The 16,917-nt window shown below is 40.1% G+C and overlaps 1 protein-coding gene across 18 annotated transcripts in view; it reads left to right on the forward strand.

Annotated features, from left to right (window-relative positions):
- The window catches only part of dock7 (dedicator of cytokinesis 7), a 48,710-nt gene that overhangs the window by 23,049 nt on the left and 8,744 nt on the right, over nt 1-16,917 (forward strand). For 4 of the 18 annotated variants that reach the window (XM_030434002.1, XM_030434008.1, XM_030434004.1 and 1 more), the window contains exons 17-38: nt 538-676; nt 987-1,088; nt 2,077-2,163; nt 2,929-3,160; nt 3,919-4,083; nt 4,301-4,321; nt 4,710-4,879; nt 6,127-6,219; nt 7,757-7,846; nt 9,256-9,351; nt 9,476-9,616; nt 10,224-10,337; nt 10,800-10,967; nt 11,193-11,332; nt 11,670-11,839; nt 12,555-12,733; nt 12,911-13,093; nt 13,513-13,672; nt 13,995-14,091; nt 15,865-15,961; nt 16,130-16,264; nt 16,379-16,531. In XM_030434002.1, coding sequence (XP_030289862.1) covers nt 538-676; nt 987-1,088; nt 2,077-2,163; nt 2,929-3,160; nt 3,919-4,083; nt 4,301-4,321; nt 4,710-4,879; nt 6,127-6,219; nt 7,757-7,846; nt 9,256-9,351; nt 9,476-9,616; nt 10,224-10,337; nt 10,800-10,967; nt 11,193-11,332; nt 11,670-11,839; nt 12,555-12,733; nt 12,911-13,093; nt 13,513-13,672; nt 13,995-14,091; nt 15,865-15,961; nt 16,130-16,264; nt 16,379-16,531 — 2,932 coding nt within the window. Of the gene's footprint in view, nt 1-537; nt 677-986; nt 1,089-2,076; nt 2,164-2,928; nt 3,161-3,918; nt 4,084-4,300; nt 4,322-4,709; nt 4,880-6,126; nt 6,220-7,756; nt 7,847-9,253; nt 9,352-9,475; nt 9,617-10,223; nt 10,338-10,799; nt 10,968-11,192; nt 11,333-11,669; nt 11,840-12,554; nt 12,734-12,910; nt 13,094-13,512; nt 13,673-13,994; nt 14,092-15,864; nt 15,962-16,129; nt 16,265-16,378; nt 16,532-16,917 lie in introns of those variants that run through there. The other 14 variants (XM_030434007.1, XM_030434009.1, XM_030434010.1 and 11 more) reach the window with 10 other exon arrangements.

The following is a 16,917-nucleotide window of genomic DNA, read 5'->3' on the forward strand; positions in this document are numbered from 1 at the left end:
ATGCATGAAATTGTACTAATTGTACTAATTTCAATTGCAAGTCCATGCTAGCATCTAAGCCTGTTATGTTACCTAGAATCTTGTTTGTGGCAAACAATTCTCCATTATTTCCAGAATTAGCTTTTAGAAAAGTCATATGGGAAAGCAATGGGTGGATTCGATAGAACTTTATTGTTATCTATCCAGGAGCATGTTCTTTGGAGCAGGTAGAGTCTGTAGAGAAAACCACTTGCTCCGTGGTAGCATTTATGTAAAAAAGTTGTAATCAAAAATGAACTGTTGGCAAAAGCTTTGTCCGAGGAGAGACATTGTTTTGGTTAAACAGTGTGTTCAGGCAATGGGAGAACCAAAGTCAATGTGGATATAATTAGAATGCCCTTGAGTTAACAGCCTGTACCACATGACTTAACCTGTCTACGTAGTTTGGAAACTAATTTGTTTCAGCTGACTGTCTTTTTGAATCGATTGCTTGGTTGAATATAAAGCAGCTTGTATCACCGTTGTTAAATAACTTTTTATTATTGTTACTGTGAACAGATCCCCTGACTTTCATGATGAGGTCAAGATCAAGCTCCCTGCCTCCTTGTCGGACCATCACCACATTCTCTTCACCTTTTACCATGTCAGCTGCCAGCAGAAGCAGAACACACCACTGGAGACGCCTGTCGGATACACGGTACGTCACAGCTACAATAACCACATAGGCTGTTACTTTGGCAGTCTCATTATTGCAGTGTTCCTGCAGGCATAGGTGTAAACTTAGACATACTCATTCAGACATGCATTACACACAGTTAGAGTCCTTATCTGTTCCACACAGACACACCCTTTTTCCAGCTTTTTCCACCTTTAAACAACATACATCGAATTTGAGACATAAGTGCAAGTGGAAAATAAAGAGAACGCAATGAATTTAGAATATACACTAAATGAAAAATATAATCCTCTGTGTTCTCTTTTGATATTTTTTTGCCCTCTCTCTGTAGTGGATCCCCATGCTGCAGAATGGCCGTCTGCGGACAGGACACTTTTGTCTCCCAGTATCTCTGGAAAAACCACCACAATCCTACTCCGTTCTTTCACCAGATGTAAGACTATTGAATTCATACAACAACATTTGTCTTCTTCAAAAAAATAAAATCACAAAGGTGTATTTAACAGGGGAAGCCATGATATTATTGTCCAAGTGTGTTTACCAGATCCTCAGTAGGGTTGGTTGATGTCTGCTGAATTGACATGAAATGGTGAAACACCATGATGGACATTGTTGTTTATGAATTTAAGGCAGCGTGTGTTGTCGTAAGGCAGCAGTTGCTTATTAGTTCAACACTGTAGCTGCCGCTGTGTACCACCATTTCTCTGACATGAATCTCCAACTGTCTCACCATGCAGAGGAAACTATCTTCCGTTACCACTGATATATGTCCCTGTGCAAGGTTTAAAAGGTGTCCTCGTCTCCGCGCCACATGTCCGTAACGTAGCTTGGTTCAGCCTGAGAGACTTAGAGAAACAGTGGCCCGTAAGGAGAAGAAACACTGTTGCCACAAATTTAAACAAGTGTCTTGGGTTCCCCTAACTGAGCTGGTTTAATAAGAAAAGTATAAAAGGGGTAATTGAAACATAAGATTAGTGCACTGAGCAGCAACAAATTTATTTAATTTCTTCTCCCCACATATCACAAACAACAACAACTCTTGCCCTAGGGCAACTCAGAGGGGACAAGCCACTTAATTGTGCTCTCTGGCGGGGAGCCTTTTAAATCGTGATGTTACTCTGGTCAGGGATTAGTAATCCATGGCTGTCAACCATCGGCGATATACGACTGCATCGTTCATTGGCCCATATGACTCATCGAGTCATATGACTGTGTTTTTGAGGATTGTATCATACTGCACCATGATGTCCGAGCATCCTTTTGTAATATATTTGTAAAATATGTTTTCTTGTTGAGTTTTTAGCCTTTTTTTATTAAAGAAAAACTCAGCCTTCCATGCACAGTAACCAATCGCTCAATTTTCACTGCTTGTAAAATCTACATGTGCAGCTGAGATTTACTAGGGCATTATTGTACATCAGGTTCCTCTCCCTGGGATGAAGTGGGTGGACAACCATCGAGGAGTATTTAATGTGGAAGTTGTGACTGTTTCAACCATCCACACACAGGTAACAATACTTTATACAGTAGTTTTACTAAAAATGTTTCCATTCAACCTTCATCACACCTTCTTACTCGTTCATTGCTATATATTTGAGCAGAGGGAAAATGCTGCAGAAAAAAATTAACTTTGTATCACCTAAATAACCTAATTTTCAGGAATGAAGAAGTTTTATTGTTATATAATTTGCCATTATCATTTTCAAAAGCTTCCCAACAGGTTATTATCTATAATTTCGGTTACAGTACTGAGAAACAAACACTCAGTGTTTTCACATTTAGACAGTAATTCTTTCCTTGCACCAGTTCATTAGTGGGTGAAGCTCGCCTCGCCAGTAATTTACTCGGGTCTACTCCATCTCTGTGTCGGCTGGGGTGTGGAAGTCTTGACTGTGGTCCCTAGGAGCCTAACTGGGGCTAATGTGCTCATAAATCACTGCTCCTGGCTCAGATTAGATTGCTGGATTCTACTGTTCCTCTTGTGAAGTTCGTTTTGTGGTTTCAACTCTGTGAACCAACTTACTGACGAGTAGATCCAAGCTTACTTTTCTTTCTTGACTCCCTACCTTCCCGTTTTACACCTTCGCCTTTCCCTACCTTTAACACCATTATGTTTTTGTGTTTTTGTTTCTTTTATCTTCATCCATTTTATCATCTCTTCTTTTGTTCCTTCACCATTCGTGTCTTTTTGAATACCCTTCCATGTATTCTCTTGCATTTGTTTTGCCAACACATTTCTTTGCGCTCTGCTCATGTTTCACACCCCTACTCAGGACCAGTACCTAGATAAGTTCTTTGCCTTGGTGCATGCCCTGGACGAGCACATGTTCCCAGTCAGGATAGGAGACATGCGCATTATGGAGAACAACCTGGAGGCAGAGCTCAAGTCCAGCATTGCGGCACTCAACTCTTCCCAGCTAGAGCCAGTGGTTCGGTTCCTTCACCTTCTACTAGACAAGTTGGTGTTGCTTGTAGTGCGGCCACCAGTCATTGCCGGCCAGATAGGTAAGATATTGTATACATTATACACTTCACTGAAAAAACTGAAATCAGACATCACACATTAATTTTACAACAGCCTGGGGGTGACTATAAGTTCGCCAAGTAGAATTGGGTATCTCATCAAGTGTCTTTTATTTACAGGGACGCTTACATGTTTTCCTAAATTAGATTTTATTATTTGCTACAAACTCGGCTTAATTGTCAAGCTTCATTTTGCCCCATTTTGGAATTGGTGTTGCAGTTCAGTGTTTATTATATACTCTGTGTGATTAACAGTACTCATACGATGATTATTTTTGATGTTTTCAAATTTTACATTTGAATTTATTATGAACAAATGGTCTGGACAAAATAAGTAAGCAAAGGAAAACTACTGAGGGAGAAATACACATTTTATTACCATGATTGTGATATCTGTAGTGTAGTTCCTGTACCTGTATTTTTATAGAGCCCACTGTATTTGCATAGTAACATGGGCACAGAATTCTCTGAGAAAAACTTGGAAGTTTTGTAAAGTCATCTGAATCACCACATCTTCAACAGTATTTGTACAAAACAGTATTTTGGAGACACTGAAATGGTCAATGGCAGTAATCATACGAAGCATTGTCTTGTTGTGTGATAATGTGATAATGGATGATTTATTTACTGTTAGTTAACTTTGTGTATATCCATACTGTTCTTGTCTCTCTAACCCATGTCTGCATTTTTGCACATGTGTCACTTTGCTGCTGTCTGTACCTCTGCATGTGTGTATTCAGTGAATCTGGGCCAGGCATCCTTTGAGGTCATGGCATCCATAGTGAACCGGCTTCATAAATACCTGGACACCAGCCAGGATATGCATGGCCGCAACGGCCTGCTGTCCTCTTACATCCATTACGTCTTCCGTTTGCCCAGCGCTGATCCCAACTCTCCCTCTCCAGGTATTTTCAAAACATTAAGCTGTCTCACATTTTCTTTATTCTGTGTCTGTTTTTCTGTTTTCTCCTTTTAAGTTGACCTCATCAACCCCAAGCTCACCGTTCACTGGGTGTCTTTATTATCAAACCTACCTGCCAATTTTTCTTCATCTTTTTCTTTTTTTATCTTTTTCTTTTTTCCCCTTCCACATCTATTTTGTCTTCTGCCTGCCCAACACAGACCCCAACTCATCCTTAACAGGTAGATATTGCCCACTGTTGAACATCTTAATCTTTGTACAGTTGTTCTTTCCTCTAAAATTAAGAATACATTTAGTACTTCATGTAGTATTTAAATTAGGTTGTGCAATGTCCTCGTTAAGCTAATAAACCATCCACTACCAAGATCCAATGGTTGCTTATCATTTCTGAATAAATTAATTCCTGTGTGTTCATAACAAGCAGGATGAAATGTTTGGTACATTGGCTTTTTGATAAGAGACTGGGTGTTTACAAATTTTAATGTGGGTATTGGGAGCAGAGTTAAAATGCAAATATCATGTCAGTGGTCCTAAAATGGTTTGGTGGCAATAGTTTTTTCCCATCACATCCCAGTTGTCCCACTTTGCTTTGTCTGTGTGTTGTACCAGGTCCGGGCGGGTTGGGAGGTTCGGTTCACTATGCCACCATGGCTCGCTCAGCCGTTCGACCAGCCAGCCTCAACCTAAACCGCTCCCGTAGCCTTAGCAACAGTAACCCTGACATCTCCGGCACACCCACCTCTCCAGATGATGAGGTCCGCGCCATCATTGGCAGCAAGGTAAGGTCACCAAACAATGTTATCACTCATACTTGAGCTATAAATTGTTTTATGTTGATATCTTTGTAGTTAAGTTGATTTTCTGTTAGGGCAACAAATTGTAACTTCGAGGAGAAAGATAGTTGATCGTTGAGACCAATCCAGATGTTGTTGAATACAGACACTTTGGGTTGGCTGAGCTGCCAACCCAAAGTGTCAGTACTTGACGATCTGGTCATATGACTCAACAATCTTCCTCTAGGAAGTTACATTTTGTTGCTTAAAACTCAAAACATTATATGTGGTCCCGATGTAGACAGAACCAGCAGGGATAGATATGCATGTTTTTTGGCCATAGCCCTATTGCAGTATTTGGCTTTTCCACACTGCACGTGGATGTCAGATATCAGAGTTAAATATTTAACGTTGCCGTAGTCCATTTACTATTGTTGATTTGTGATATATTTTTAGACAGGCTCAAGCAAGGTGATTGTACTGAATCTATAGTTCTTAAACCCCATCAAGGTAAAGTCCTTCCATGTGTACAGTGACCCAGGGGACTATTTCATCAACATGTTAACTGTATAGTCCTTGCGTAAACACAAGATTGGACATCTTATCTCTCTAACCGCTGTAACAGCAACCTGGCACACACATAAACCCATGCACACACAATTCGCAGTGTGTGCAGGTTGTCAAAGACATAAAAGACGTTTAGTTTACAGTCGCTTCAGAAAGGAGGTGCTATCAAAAAGATTCAATAGCACATTGTCTCAATAGTTATAAATTATTAACAATTGCTTAGTCTGTTTAGTCTCTGCTGGTTTTATAGATTTTTTTTATTTCATGTTATTTATATGTTGTATGTATTTTGTCTTGTATAATTTCTGATTTCCCACTTCAAACGTTTTTTATTTTACCCAAACATACCCGAGCAGTGAGTGAATGCAGCCCCTTGTTTGATGAATGTTCCCTTTGCTGCTAATACACAACTAAACCTTTCTTCTTTTGTCTCTGAGCGAGGGGAAGTTATTTCTTACACAAAGAGGGAAAGGGAGAGACAGAAGTGCTTTGCTCCTCTGTGGTGATGACCTGAATTTTTAATTTACTGACAGCTAACCTTTTTTGGTCCTCTGGCATCTTCCAGCAGTCCTGATCTTTGAGCCTCTTTAACCTGTCATTATTCCTTCCCTCCTCCTTCCCCCGTGCTGCTCGCTCATTCCCTTGCTTCCTGTCTGCCTTGTGTCATTTGACCTTGGCACACCTAGGGCTTAGACCGCTCCAACTCGTGGGTGCACACCATGGGCTGTAAGAGTGCCCCCTGGGGATCCAGCCCTGGGTCCGCTCCAGAAACCATGCAGGTGGTTTTATGAATACCCCGTCCTCCACTTTGCCTCACTGCAAAAATAACTCACCCTATTCACCTTGAAGGGATACTGGGATATTTGGAGTTTTGGTTTATTTGTGTCATTTGTAAGCGTTACTAAAAGAAAAAAGTGATATTCTGAGTAATTCATATCCTCCCTGATGAGTATTTTAAGCTTTATACTTTTACGTCCTGTTGTCATGATCACATCTTCAGTTATTGATTCAGCCTATTGTGAAGCTCCTTCCAGAGTTTTTAAGTCTCATAACTTATTTCTCCAAACTAGAGAGATCTCTAAACCACAAGACGCAAAAGACCAAAACTTCAGAATGTTACAGCATTCTGTTAAAACTCTAATTCACAACCCTCCCATGATCCCATACATGGGAGTCACAGCCGCCTCCATGACCCTCTATCTCTCATGTTAGAGTCTCAGGTGTCATCCCTCTTCACTGATCACATTTAACACCTCCCTTTTTCTCAATACTTGCACAGAAAGACACTAAATCCGAATATTACTGTGCTAGTTTAGTAGTTATTCACACGTTATTCAACATTGTCAGCCTCTCTTTCTTTCTGCTAGGCTTGTCTGCTATTTTGGGTTTACAGTGGTCAGTTATCACTAAATCCAAAACCAAGACACACACCAGCTGATCTTTTTGTGTGTGTGTGTGTATTTCCCAAAAAGGATTCTTGGTGTAGTTGAGAAAAAGAGTAGTGTTAGAAATCATCTTCATCTTCATTTTCAGCATATTGGATTTATTTGCTTTCATTTTATTTCATCTGTTACTTCCTTTTCCCCTTTCTGCCTTTAACACAGTTATTCACTCTTTCCATTACCTTACAATCTCAACTCTCAGCTAGTTCCTGCATGACTTTCTACTAACCCTCCATAACATTAACTTTGTCACTGGAGCATGGTATATCTGTGAGTGTGAGTGTGTGTCTATCTACATGTGTGATGTCTTTACCATCGTTGTATGATGTCATGTCCTCTATCATTTTAAGTTGTCACATAAGCTTATCTTTGTCACTAATTTACAATAAATTGACATTGACAGAGCAGGCATTTAATCAACATTTAATCTGGGCTGAAACATTATGTTACTCTACTTACCAAAAATAATAACTGTAATAGTTTCATATGCCATTTTACGTCTCTAAAGTATTGTGTTCATGCAGAATGGCACGTCGTTAAACAATGGCTGTGACATCAAGTAAGAATGAAGAAAAACAATACAATGTCTTGACTTGATTTCACAGCCACTTTTTCAGCCATTTTGCATCCCTTGTCTAAGACTATCAATGTATCTGACTGTTTTAGATTATGGGTACAACACTTTTAAGAGTTGTGGCCTTGTCCTGTTGTTTTGTGTCTTCATGTATGACTTGTGTGTAAGAGATCACAAAAGTGTGTGTGGGTGACCCAGCAGACACATTTTCCCTTTGTGCTGAGGAAAAAGGTGCAACCCTTCGCTCCCGTTGCTCCTCCACTAACCTTGTTGTCACCGTTCCATTCATCCCACCCATAGGCCATGGAGCGCTGTGGCAATCGCATGTCTTCGCACACTGAGAGCGCCAGTTTCTTGCAAACTTTAACAGGACGGTTGCCCACAAAAAAGGTAGAGCCACTTGCACTGGGGGAGGAGCCAACCCCGCCCACCTCTGTACTCGCCTCCTCACCTGTCTTGTCTGTGGATGTGTGCCTCTGGATTGGTTGATGTTGTATTTGGTGGTTGTGGAGTCTTGTTGAATGCTGAATGTCATCGACCTGCTTAGCCTGAATGGCTCTTGGCCTGAATGTGTCGAGGAGTTTTTGATGTGACATGAATGTTGGTTGTTTTCTGGCTAACGCTGTCTGGCTAACTTGGTCTGGGAAGTCTCCTCTTAGTGTGTATTATACACACAAGTTAGTGCACGTTTTTATATATACCAGAAAAACAAAAACCTGATTAGTTCAGAAGCCATCAGGATACAATCAGCTATAAATTTGGCAGTTATGTTATACATACTTACTTACTTACTTACTTACTTACTTACAGGACTTAAAATTTCCTACTTACATATAGAAATTATATTCATCCCAAATACGGCTAGGCCTGCAGTGATTCATTGATTATTATGTCAACTATCTTGATAATTGTTGAATCAGTCTGGGCAATTTAGGAAAATGTCATAACAGGCTTTGGAAATACGATTGACGTTTTCCACTATTCTCCGCATTTTATAGACCAAAAACTAATCGATTAATCGTGAAAATGTTTAATAAATTAATACTTAAATAATGTAGAGTCATGATTAACGGTTTCAAAATTGGATGTAAGTTGGGTTTTTGCGTCAACAAGATTAAGGAAGACTTGCCAGACTCTGGAAGAGTATCAGAATGTTAGCCAGATTGTGTTGGATGTTGGTTTTGTTAAAAAAACAAAATACAAAAAAAAACACACACATAAAACAATGCAAGGCTTTGATGCATAGCACTTGAAAGAAATTAAGAGGAATAAATGATTTTCCCGTTCACAGAGGAAAGTATTTTTGGATGTTCATACCATTATGACATACTACAAATTGCATGGTGATAAGAGTGCATTTTTCATCATAATATGTATTCAGTGATTCATTTGTAGAATGTTTGATTTAATACATTTGTTTAGAGTGTTGGGTGACCCTTACTGTAACATGTATATGTAACACTTTTTGGTTAAACCTCACAATGTCTTTAATCAAGTTAAATTCCAGTGCATGGGGCAAAGGAGCTGTACTGGACTGTATTATTTTTTCAAATAGAGAATGTTAGTAATCCTTTTTAACTGAAATCACTTAACTTGTTTGTCAAGTCTGTGGAATCCAGTTATCAGTATTATCACAGAAGAATCTGTTCACACCATGTAGACGTGGTATTGTTAATTTGAGATGGACAGCGATGCTGCTCCCGACGCCTCACCTTCTGTCTGTCTGGCTTTATTGCCTCTCCCTCTTTCCCTCCCTCTCTACATCTGTGTCTCCATTTTCTACTCCCTATTCTACTTAGCTCTTCCATGAGGAGTTGGCCCTCCAGTGGGTGGTGAGCAGTGGAAGTGTCAGGGAGGGTGCGCTTCAACAGGCCTGGTTTTTCTTTGAACTCATGGTAGGAAACATCAATTTTAAACTTAAAAGCTGCTTTGACTTAAATGTATAGGTCTCCTATAGTTCTTATCAGTGATCACAGTGCCATAGTCTTTCCATGACGATATCTCTGCCCTTTACCACAGGTGAAGAGCATAATCCACCATCTGTACTTTACCGAACGCTTAGAGTCGCCCAGAAAGAACCGTTTTCCAGAACGCTTCATGGATGACATTACAGCCCTGGTCAGCACCATCGCTGGCGACATTGTGTCTCGCTTCCAGAAGGTATATAACAGTTAGAAGAAGTGTACCACAGTATTGCTGACAAAGTGCATACAATTGAGGTTAGGGAATATATACATTTTGCCAATTAGTCCTTTAAAAGTTATATCAAAGGGTGTATTTTTTTCCCATGTTTTTTGCGACTAAATGACAAATAGGGATGACATTTTTTTATTGGTCCAGTATTGACTAAGATCGCTGCAGGCCGCAGCTGTAAAATGGGCTGCAATGTAATCCCTGTAGACAATTATGCCCCGAGAAAATAGATCCACTAAAAGTGCTCAGATTGTAATTCTAAGTAACCATGATAAAAAGGATCTCTACAGAGATAGACCTGATGTTAAAGATTAAGATTATATTTGTTTAACCAGAAACAGCTTCCTGCCGAAAAGTCCAGACTCTATTTGTAGAAACAGTTATTTTATCGCTGTAAGACACACTTCATTCAAACTCGAATACACCCCTTGGTTGTTAGGTTAGGTGTTATTGGTATCCCTATCGTGCCTACCTATTTGTCTTGTTCACTTTATACAGTGTGAATAAGCAGGAATCATGTCCTAACTGACAATTCTGGAAACCTTTTTAAGAAGTGTGTATCTCATCCTATCAGGACCTGGAGTTGGTAGAGAGACTAAACACTAGTCTGGCCTTCTTCCTGAATGATTTGCTCTCTGTCATGGACCGAGGCTTTGTCTTCACCCTGATCAGAGCATACTGGAAACAGGTAAATCCCTCTGTGAGATTAATGAATATGTTATCCGTTTTCTTGTGTTACTGTGTTTTCTCATGACAAAGAATAATCAAATCCTGTCAGGATTAGTGAAGAGAAAGGAGAATGTGGTTGCTGAGTACTTTTCAGTTACAGTCAACTATTAGAAGTATGTCAATTAATTTGATTTGAATATGACTTGTCAACAAATTAAGACCTTGGGTATTTAAGGGAAGCCACTGCCAGATATCATCCTTGTTGTCTATATTCTGGTGCTTTGAAGCATACATTTCATGCTGGGTCTTGTGATCAATTTACGATTTATAAATATAGCATAGCAGGTTTCATCACAACACTAAGAATATATTAAGAACTCACTTATGATGATTTCTGCTCTTGTGACAAGATATACCCTAATTGCGTGACACATTTTCTTGATGAAATATGCATTAATGTGTACTATTTCCTTTTCTCCAGGTGTCCACAAAGCTTTATGCTCTGCAGAACCCAACCCTTGAGTCTTTGAGGCTGGATTTCTTGAGAATCGTTTGCAGCCACGAACACTACGTCACGCTAAATCTGCCCTGCAGTCTTCTCACCCCACCTGCCTCCCCTTCCCCCTCTGTGTCTTCAGCAACTTCACAGGTCAGACAAAATTTGTGTAGAGAAATTTAAATGCCTGCATACAAATGTAATTCATCCTGTGATATGGTCCTATAAGCCACTCCAGTGAAATAATTTTTTTGATTTTCTTGTCTAAAACTCACCAAGACTGGCAAATGATTTTGTATTTGCTTGATTTACAGCCAAAAGAATCTGGTCAAATATTTATGGTCCTATCTGTTTGAATGTTGTTTTCCTCTCCCACAGAGCTCTGGCTTCTCCACACATGTCCAGGACCAAAAGATAGCCAACATGTTTGAGTTGTCTGTCCCCTTCAGAGAGCAACACTTTCTGGCCGGTCTGGTACTATCAGAACTGTCTGTAATACTGGACCCAGAAAATGAGGGGTTAGTATGTTCTGGACATTTCCTACACTTGTTACACAGATTGTTTTATAGAGAAAATATTTAATTCTAAGTGAGGACTGATAGTTGGGTCCTTACTTGTTTTTTTTTATGGATGGCTGTCGTTGTCTGTGTTGTGTTGTGTTTGTGTTGTGAGTCCCTGTGCCTGTTGGCAAGAGATAAGCTTGTACAAGCATGGGAGTGAGTGATGGGTATGCAGTATATCTTAGTGTGAGTAGGTTCTCTCACCCATCATTCTAATCACACTTGAAATAAAATCCTGTCTCTTTGTTCCTTTTTTGTGTTTTTTACCCTTGTCTTCTCTACCGTTTCCCTGCAGGATGTTTGGCCTACATAAGAAAGTGGTGAGTGTCGTTCATAACCTCCTGTCAAGCCATGACTCTGACCCACGCTATGCTGATCCTGAGGTCAAGGCCCGTGTCGCCATGCTCTATCTGCCTCTCATTGGCATCGTCATGGAAACACTACCACAGCTCCATGACTTTACAGGTAAAGATTTTAACCTGCTTAGGACATACAACACTTTAAAGATTAGTAGTCCAGTCAGCAGCACTCTTATCAGATATACCTTCATTGAAACAGTTGAGTTAAGTAGCATTATTGCACAGATCAGCAATTGGGTAGATTTGAGTTTTGTGCTGCATAGTGAGGCTGGTTAATGCATTATGTGGCTAAATTCCAAATAACCTAAAGTTGCATTGAGACCTTCAATGACATATCCTCTGAAACTCAATAGGTTATCATTTGACCTTCAAAGGATTTTGCACCCTAACATAATGTACCAGCTCATAGCCTCATTTCATCAGTCTCACATTATGTCTCCTTTAACCCCCTACCCTGTAGTGACCCTGCCTCACTAGACCAAGAGCCTCTGTTTGAATTAACATTCATGAATGTTTAAACAACAAGATAAGCTCTGTTAAGATCTTGTTGTAAAGTTAAATGTGTAGCAACTACTTGCTTACTAAGACTGGTAGTTTATGGTAACTGTAAATTTCTTACAGAGAGGGTACAAAAACAGCAGTAACTGTCATGTTTCCTATATGTGATGGGTCTGTCGAGGTTTTCTCTTTCAATAGTTCTGACCCCAGCTCTATTTGTCTTGGGCACATCCACATAACCAGGTTTTTGTTGTGACTTAAAATTGATGCATGTCCATGTGTCCCTGAAGTCTTTTCAAATGTCTTCTTTTTTTTCTCACTAGAGTCCCATAACCAGTGGGGTCGGCCTGGTGGTCCCCAGGGGGCAGCAATCGGCAGCACTGGAGAAGAGGCAGAGGGAGAAGGTAACAGCCTGATTAGCCAGACTGTTGCCATGGCAATAGCTGGCACCTCCACTGCCTCCCCAATGTCACGACCAAGTAGCTTCTTGCTGAACTCGCAGGTAACTCCCTGTTTCTGAAAAAATCTGTACCAAATGGAACAGTCCTTCTCTTCTGCAATGGTACATAATCTTAAAAAACATGAGCCCTAACACTTAATTTCTCATCATTCCTCTTTTGTATTCCTTTTGTCCCTCTGTGTTTCCACTCTGCTGATTCCTCCCGGTCCATTTCTCCAGGCGAGTCGTCAGCACGGTAGCTTCTCGGCCGAGTCAAGCCGCAGTCTGCTCATTTGTCTGCTGTGGGTGCTGAAAAATGCAGATGAGATGGTGTTACAGAAGTGGTTCACAGACCTGTCAGTGTCGCAGCTCAATCGCCTGCTGGATCTCCTCTACCTCTGCGTCTCCTGCTTCGAGTACAAGGTAGCATCAACCGTGAATACTCTGACTAACTGACCAGTCAGACTGATGATTCATCGCTATTTTTTTTTTACTAATATGTTCACATTTTGTTTTCAGTTTTCTAAATCTTCTGTGCATGATAAGTTCCGCACTATCCTCTTACATACAGAACATGAGCTTATGTACTGTCCTATTCTTTGGCTCCTCAATATGGTGATAGAATAAAGACAAGTTTCTGCTTTCTATGGTGTAATCACCAATTCCTCTGCTTTTTTTTAAAGCTGTTTCTGCAATGCTATCTCTTTACTCTTTGATATTTTGTGCATGCAAATTTGCTTTTATCCCACTAACCTGCTTTGCTTGCTGAGTGCTGTGCTGCAAATAACTTTCCCCGCTGTGTTCTCTGTCCGTCTACTCATCCTCTGCCTCATGGATACAAGGCCCATGTTGTGTTCACCATGCAGGGGAAGAAGGCGTTTGAGCGAATGAACAGCCTGACCTTTAAGAAATCCAAAGACATGAAGGCCAAACTGGAGGAGGCCATACTAGGCAGCATCGGGGCCAGGCAGGAGATGGTGCGACGCAGCCGAGGACAGCTAGGTGAGGGCACAAGTTCTGGCACATGCTCACACGTAATGACATATCTTTGGAGCAAACACAGATGCAAGAAGAACCCCATAAAGCTGTAACAGGAAATTCCAAACCAAGTAGAAAATGGTTTGACTTAGATAAATTGCAAAATCCTGGCCACACCAAATGACTATATCCTGATTTATAGACAACACATGCATACCACTATATCTTTTTGAGCGTGGTAGATACAGTTACAGCCACTCAGCATAATTCAGTCACGTTTTACTGTGTACACAACCCCTCTTTCACCACCAATAAAAAAGTAAATAATCCTTTCCCCACCATTTAGAGCGGAGTCCATCTGGCAGTGCATTTGGCAGTCAGGAGAACCTTCGATGGAGGAAGGACATGACCCACTGGAGACAAAACAGTGAAAAGATGGACAAGTACGCTCTTTCTAACACTTACATGCTTTATGTCACAAAAAAAAAAATAAATAAAGATAGTCCCAAGAAGATACACCAACCAGATTATTCACTGAGTTCTGTGGATTTTGTTGAAAGGAGCACACGCACAGATCACTGAAAGTGCATATATGTTATGTCTATGAAAATGTCATTCCCCATTTTAAATCATCAGCTCCGTGTGTGCGTCTTCTCCATTTTTCTAATTTGATTGAGAAAAATAAACCAATATATTATGTACTGTGTTTAAGTAATACTCTTATCATCCATAATCATTTTGCCAGGATATAACTGCTGAAGTCCACCAAGTAATACATGCAAACCATCACAAACTTTGCCAAAGCCAATTCAATGTTATTACTAATAATCTTAAGTTTTGCTGGATTTACAGGAACAGAATTGGACCTATTTGAAACATGATTGCCAAGTGTTGAAATGCACATTTAACTACAGATATCTGTGATGCATTCAAAAAGCTAAAGTTTGTATCTAGTGCCACTTGAGCTATACTTCTTTGTCAAATGGCGTCAAGATACAGTACTGTTGTTTTGGGGGGGGGGTTTGAAATTATTTTTTTTCTCTCTGTTCTTTTGTAAATTCAGCTCAAGCTGTTTTTTGTTAATTTCCATTTGTTTTCTCACGTTGCTGTGTGTGTATGTAGGAGTCACAGATCTGTCAGGTATTGTATGGTCCACATTTGCTGTGTGCTCTTTTGAATTCCCTGCCGCTTTAGTTCCTCATTTATGGTGCATTCACATGTATTTGAGCAGTTAGACAGCTGAAATGGACACAAAAATGAATGCATTTGTTTATATTAGTTTTCCTTCTGATAAACTTGGCTTTGAACAAGTCATGATATGCTAATTAAATTTGTTTTGAGTTCATTATTCAAGCCCTAGACACACCGATTTTATGATAAATTTTGTCTCCATTTTGACTTCCTAAGCTCATACTTGCTCATGAATGCACCAACAGAGATCCCCTGATCCTGGTTCTGACCCTTGAATCCCCCATCCCGTCAGTCCCTCTGTCCTGGTAACGATGTCTGTCTCAGGGTTGGTAGTGGTTGCAGTGGGCCTGTTTTGCTTCTTAACCAGTGTGCTTCTTGTTTTGGGGTTTTGACTCGTGTGTCTCCCTGGTTGCTGCTGCAGGAAAAAGCGATGTAGCTAATAACTTTTGTTTGTCATAGATTATTTGTTTGTTCTTTTGAAAAATATGGGAAGATAGATGCATTATAAATGAAAGCCAATCCTGTGATAGTTTCATGTGTTCACACTTTAGCTACAGTGTTCTACCTGTAGGTCATGAGAGGATAACTTAGATTTACATTTGATAATAACGAATAGCCTCCTTGATGCCTTCAAACCTTAAGAAGTTATAGCTTTGGACTGCATGTGGATCAGCATTGATTCTAGAGATCATCTGAATAGTTTGAGGTCTGCCATTCAGGTTAAAATACATCTTGTAGCACAAAATAAACATAATTCAATTATGTATAGATAAACAGTTTTCTAAAATCTGTGCTGCAGTTGTATGACGATCTCATATTTCTTCAAAGTTTATGAAAGCGAGGCAGTTTGCTGAGGTTTTACTCAGGCCATACATTTTTTCTTGTATGTATTTGTTCACGATTATGGACAAATGCTTAGATGTGGTAACTGGAAGCTCATGTACCATTCAAGGGTACATCATAAACAATGCAATTTGTGAAAGTTAACAAACTTGTGACATTGTTCTCTGATTTCTTAATTGCAGGACCAGAGCAGAGCTGGAACATGAAGCACTTATTGATGGTAACCTCGCGACGGAGGCCAACATAATTATTCTTGATACTCTGGAGATCATTGTACAGGTACGCAAGTCAACAGCACTTTCAACATGTATGCATACAAAATGCAAACATGCATGGGTGTCAAAAATACTGAAATCATTTTTTAAGTTATTTAGTCTAGTACCCAACCACACAGAAACCAGACATACTCCTATAACAACTACATACCGGTATGTTTCCCTCCTCCAGACGGTATCAGTGACAGAGTCGAAGGAGAGTATCCTTGGCGGGGTGCTGAAGGTGTTGCTCCACAGCATGGCCTGCAACCAGAGCGCCCTCTACCTCCAGCATTGTTTTGCCACACAGAGGGCGCTGGTGTCTAAGGTTAGACTACTGGCATTTATTAAGGGACTTCATTTCAGTTCATGCTCTCTATTTCTTCCAGGACTTCGTATTTGTCTTGTGTTAATTTGAGTGTATTTCTCTTTGGCTGTGTAGTTTCCTGAACTGCTTTTTGAGGAGGAAACAGAGCAGTGTGCTGACCTGTGTTTGCGATTGTTGAGGAGCTGCAGCAGCAGCATAAGCACCATCAGGGCCCACGCCAGTGCCTCCCTCTACCTCCTCATGAGACAAAACTTTGAGATCGGCAATGTGAGTACAGTCAGAGGGAAAAAAGAACGTTTTACAACCCAAAATTGTTCTGTGATTAGTTCGAATGGCATCGTTTGTTCATGAACCTGAGATGATGGGCTATAAATGTTCTCTGCTATGTATCAGTGGTGACAGTTAAATGTGCCGTAGCACAAATGCCTCTAAAACTGATAGAACCGCATCTATTAAGAAACCTTGTAAAGCCATGTGTTTTGAAAGCCCATCCTATTAAGAGAACTGATTGTTCAAAATGTCGTACTTTAAGATTACATTTGAAAAAATGGAATCAGTTATTATGAGGAATTAAATTACTGCCAACTCTCAGCTGTATTGTTGAATTTATCTATTCCTGTTTGGTTCTGTACTAAATTGGTTGATTTCAAAAG

This window comes from Sparus aurata, chromosome 11 (genome assembly GCF_900880675.1).
Source record: "Sparus aurata chromosome 11, fSpaAur1.1, whole genome shotgun sequence".
NCBI classification, from domain to species: domain Eukaryota; kingdom Metazoa; phylum Chordata; class Actinopteri; order Spariformes; family Sparidae; genus Sparus; species Sparus aurata.